This window comes from Oryzias latipes, chromosome 21, assembly GCF_053564925.1.
Source record: "Oryzias latipes strain Hd-rR chromosome 21, Olatipes_Hd-rR_3.1".
NCBI lineage: Eukaryota > Metazoa > Chordata > Actinopteri > Beloniformes > Adrianichthyidae > Oryzias > Oryzias latipes.
In genome coordinates this window covers 10,602,152-10,606,176 of record NC_136257.1, presented here as the reverse complement: position 1 = coordinate 10,606,176, position 4,025 = coordinate 10,602,152, and the positions used below count along the sequence as shown (strand labels likewise).

At 46.9% G+C, this 4,025-nt stretch overlaps 1 protein-coding gene across 1 annotated transcript; it reads left to right on the top strand.

The window, feature by feature from the left end:
• The first annotated feature begins 142 nt into the window (after positions 1 to 142).
• tmem30c (transmembrane protein 30C) lies at positions 143 to 3,122 on the top strand. Its single transcript, XM_004085658.5, has 7 exons — positions 143 to 537; positions 622 to 738; positions 820 to 927; positions 1,294 to 1,384; positions 2,361 to 2,504; positions 2,569 to 2,781; positions 2,863 to 3,122. Exons 1-7 carry the CDS (start codon positions 340 to 342, stop codon positions 3,048 to 3,050), a joined length of 1,059 nt encoding a protein of 352 aa, XP_004085706.1. The 5' UTR covers positions 143 to 339; the 3' UTR covers positions 3,051 to 3,122.
• Positions 3,123 to 4,025: the final 903 nt, after the last annotated feature.

Here is a 4,025-nt window from a genome sequence, read left to right as displayed (position 1 = left end):
CATCCTTTTTTTGTGTTTACTCTGACTTTAGGAAGCCTCTCCCCCTGAGAGTGAGGTCAAGAGTTGAATCGGGAAAACCCTGACATTTCTGCATGAAGAAGCAAAAGGAAAACCAGAAACTGTCATGATCTCCCACTGCTGTTTAGAAAACCTTTATTTTTGGTCTATTTAGACAAACATCTGTCCCTGAAAACGCAGTTGAGTCATAAATGGTGGTTAATGAGTAACAGGCCACAACCGTTTCCCCTGTTAGGGAAAGACTAACAAGTGGAGTGGTTGTTCGGTCTGACACAACAGGAAAAGGGTTTTCGGAGGCGAGTTCCGTCTAAACTGCCAGTTATGGGCAAAGAGAAGAGCAAGTCTGGGCCTTTGGCTCGAAGGCCCGACAACTCTGCCTTCAAACAGCAGCGCCTACCGGCCTGGTCTCCCATGCTAACCGCTAGCGCCGTGCTGCCGTTCTTCTACCTGCTGGCTTTGATCTGCATGCTGCTGGGCGTGTGGCTGCTGCTCACGGTCCAAAACACTCAGGAAATGAAGGTCAGAGATCCGCTGGATTCAAGGGACACAGATGAAAGTTTCTGTTGGAAAAATTCCTCCTGGGTTTCTGCTTTGGACTTTCAGGTGGACTACACGGAGGCCGGCAGCTGTAATCTCTGTTTTGAAATGAGGAAGAACGTGAGCAATGCAGGGCAGAGGTGCACCTGCATGATCATGTTTTCCATCGAGAAAGCCTTTAAGGTCCATTTTTAAAGTCAAAAGTTTAGTTCTTTGGTGCTGCAGACGTTTGGAAATCAAGCCTCTGGCTGTACTCTGCCGCAGGGGGACGTCTTCATCTACTACGGGCTCAGAAACTTCCACCAGAACCTCCGCAGGTACATGGACTCTAGAGATGATGGCCAGATGCTTGGAAGGAAGAGCAACTTAAAGGTCTAAACCCACTTTTCTCACTACCAAACATGAACTCTGAAACTGTTCCTGCTTCATTTCTGAACCTGATCCCAGAAAAACGAAAATAAGCAGCTGACAGAAAATGTAAACATAATCTGTACCTTTCTATTGAACAAACTATGCTAGAAATGTAGTTCAATTTGAAAAACAAAGAGGGATTCAAATGTTTTATTTTGAAAATCTTTCAAGTTGGTCTAGTTCCGTAACTTAACTCAGATTCACACTGGTTTTGGTTCTTGCTTTAAGCTGCATGTTGACATCCATCAAACCTATATGGTAATATCTAAACAAAATATGACCTTATTACATTTGAAATGCAGTTTTTTTTTCCTTTTCCTGATTTAGAGTCCCAGCAGTTACTGCAAACCATTTGACGTGGATGAGAAAGGGGTCCCCATCGCTCCCTGTGGCGCCGTGGCCAACAGCATGTTTAACGGTAACCCAGCACATCAAACGCCGTTAGGCTGCGTTCACACCGGGCTCAGACACGTGCCTTAAAGCCGCCACTTCCAAAGAAAAGTCGATGGATGTCCCTGAATGCATCGCTACACAAGTTTTTAAGTCCGTCTTTGGGGCTCTTCGTATAAAATGTGCAGCCATTGAACGTGTAATAAGATGACCAATCAGGGGCTCCCATTTGGTAGTGAGGTCTGGGTAGTGTCCTTTTTAAAACATAATGGTGCAAACTGTTTGACAATTGATCATGGAGGACAAATGAATAACTGCGGTTTGAGCCCGGCTGGTAAGTCTTTTATAAATCTGAATAAAACTGTGACAAAAAGACCTGAAGCAAGAATCACCAGATTTGAACCATTTTTAACATTTTACGCCGAACCTCCTTTAACTGTGAGTACCTACTCAACAAGACTGGGTAGAACCCGTCCATCTATGTTCTACCGGGTCACTGGGGTAGCAGTCTTAGCAAAGATGCCCAGATGTCCATCACCGCGGCCACTTCTGCCGGCGTTTCCAGACCAGCCGGCAGACGTAGTCTCTCAGCCTCAGGGCCTCCGCCCAGTGAGACATAGCCAGAACAACTCCCTAGGGAGGCATCAGGACTAGATGCCCGAGCCACCTCAACCGGCTCCTAATTGATCTTTTTCCAGCTGCATTTTTTTCATCTGCTCTTGATCGATTCTTTCGTTCTTTTGGTCATGACCAAAAGCTCCTGACCATAATTTACAAATAAATTCACAGGAACGAAGATCGACCGGTAAATTGAGACACCAACAGACCAGTACAGCAACCGGATAACTACGGACGCTGCTCTGATCCACCTGTCAATCTCACGCTCCAATCTTCCCTCACACGTGAACAAGAGCCCAAGATATTTAAACTCGGCCTGGGGCAGACACTCCACACCAATAGATGGCAAACTGAACTGAGTAGAATACATTTATGTTTCCTCTCAGACTCCTTCATTCTGACCTATTACACCATCAACGGTCCGACCGTCGTTCCGCTCTTACGGAAAGGCCTCACGTGGTACACGGACAAAAACGTCAAATACCGCAACCCCAAAATGGACAACCTGACTCTGCCGGAGGTGTTTGAAGGTAAGCCGCCCCCCGTCGCGAGCAGATGAAGCGTGGAGCAGACGTCTTGAGTGTCCGTGTGCAGGTACAACACGGCCTCCTTACTGGCAGAAGCCCGTCTACCAGCTGGATCCTTTCGACCCGAACAACAACGGCTTCATCAACGACGACCTGCTTGTTTGGATGAGGGAGGCGGCTTTCCCCAACTTCAAGAAGCTCTACGGGTTTTTATACCGGGCCAACAAACCCTTCACCAAGGGGCTTCCAGCAGGAAACTACAGCGTCACCATTTCCTACAGTATCCTTTCAGCTCAGTTTGAAACAAACTCTCTGTTCCAACCCAGAGCCTGTTTGAACCCTTGACCTCCCCCCTCCTCAGACTTCCCCGTTCAGTACTTCAAAGGCAGAAAGGAAGTGGTTCTGACCACAGTGAGCTGGTTTGGAGGCCAGAACCACTTCCTGCCCATCGCTTACCTGGTGACGAGCGGCCTCATCCTGCTGACGGCCGTCGTCCTCACGGTGGTCTGGTGGAAGTTTGGGAAGGACGGGAAGAACATGGCGGATTGAGGAAAAACACCAAGATGGAAACCTGTTTGAGTAATTTAGAAAAAATGCAAGAAATATATTTCTAAAAACAAATTATGGTTTTTGATGTAATAATTTATTAAGGATGAAAGAACTTTGATTTTAGTCATAATTTGGGCAATTAAGGGGGGAAAAAGCAGCAGGTAAACCAAACCCTGTGCTGCTTTTGGCTGCTTGTCACTGCAGAAAGCAGCAGCAGTTTTTAAATTGTTTTAATCATGTAAAAATGCTAGCTGTGATCAGACCTGCTCAAAAAGAAGACCTGCATAGAGACCTGTCAGAACTATCACAATCATGTGTAGCTACCATTGACGGTATTCATCACTGGACGGAATGACTCCTCCCCCTGGCGTTCCAAACAGGAAGTACCAGCTGGCTCCAAAAAATCCAAATCCCATTGACCTCTATAGAGAAAAACAGCTGTTCCTCAGTGATTCTATTGGTCAGACTCATAATTCTTGTTCTTAAACCTTTTTAACGTCTTGCTAATCCTAATTTTTTTATCATTCAAGTTATCAACTGACAAATCAGATGCCTCAGTTAAAACATGTGGTGCCCGCTGGCCCCCACCTTCATGTTTGATTGACAGATTGTCCCAAACGGCTTTCAGTGGAAGGGGAGTGGACTTCAAACAAGCTTACTCCATATTGGTAACAGTAACTGCCTTACAAATGTTGACTTGGACCGTCTCGGGGCCAATCCCTGTTGACTGACTCCAAATGGTGGCGCCCAAATGACAGAAAAATTGCGACTGAATTGGCTTCATTTCGCTGGAGCCGGAGGAAAGGCATTTTCCCTGAGTGATGTCACACCTGCTCTGTCCAGCGATTTACCGTCCATGGTAGCTACACAGCCCTGCGTCAGACTGGCGACCTGTCCAGGGTGTCTTCTGCCTTCGCCAACGAGTGGGCGGGATAGGCTCCAGCAGCCCCATGACCCCGAAAGGGACAAAAACGG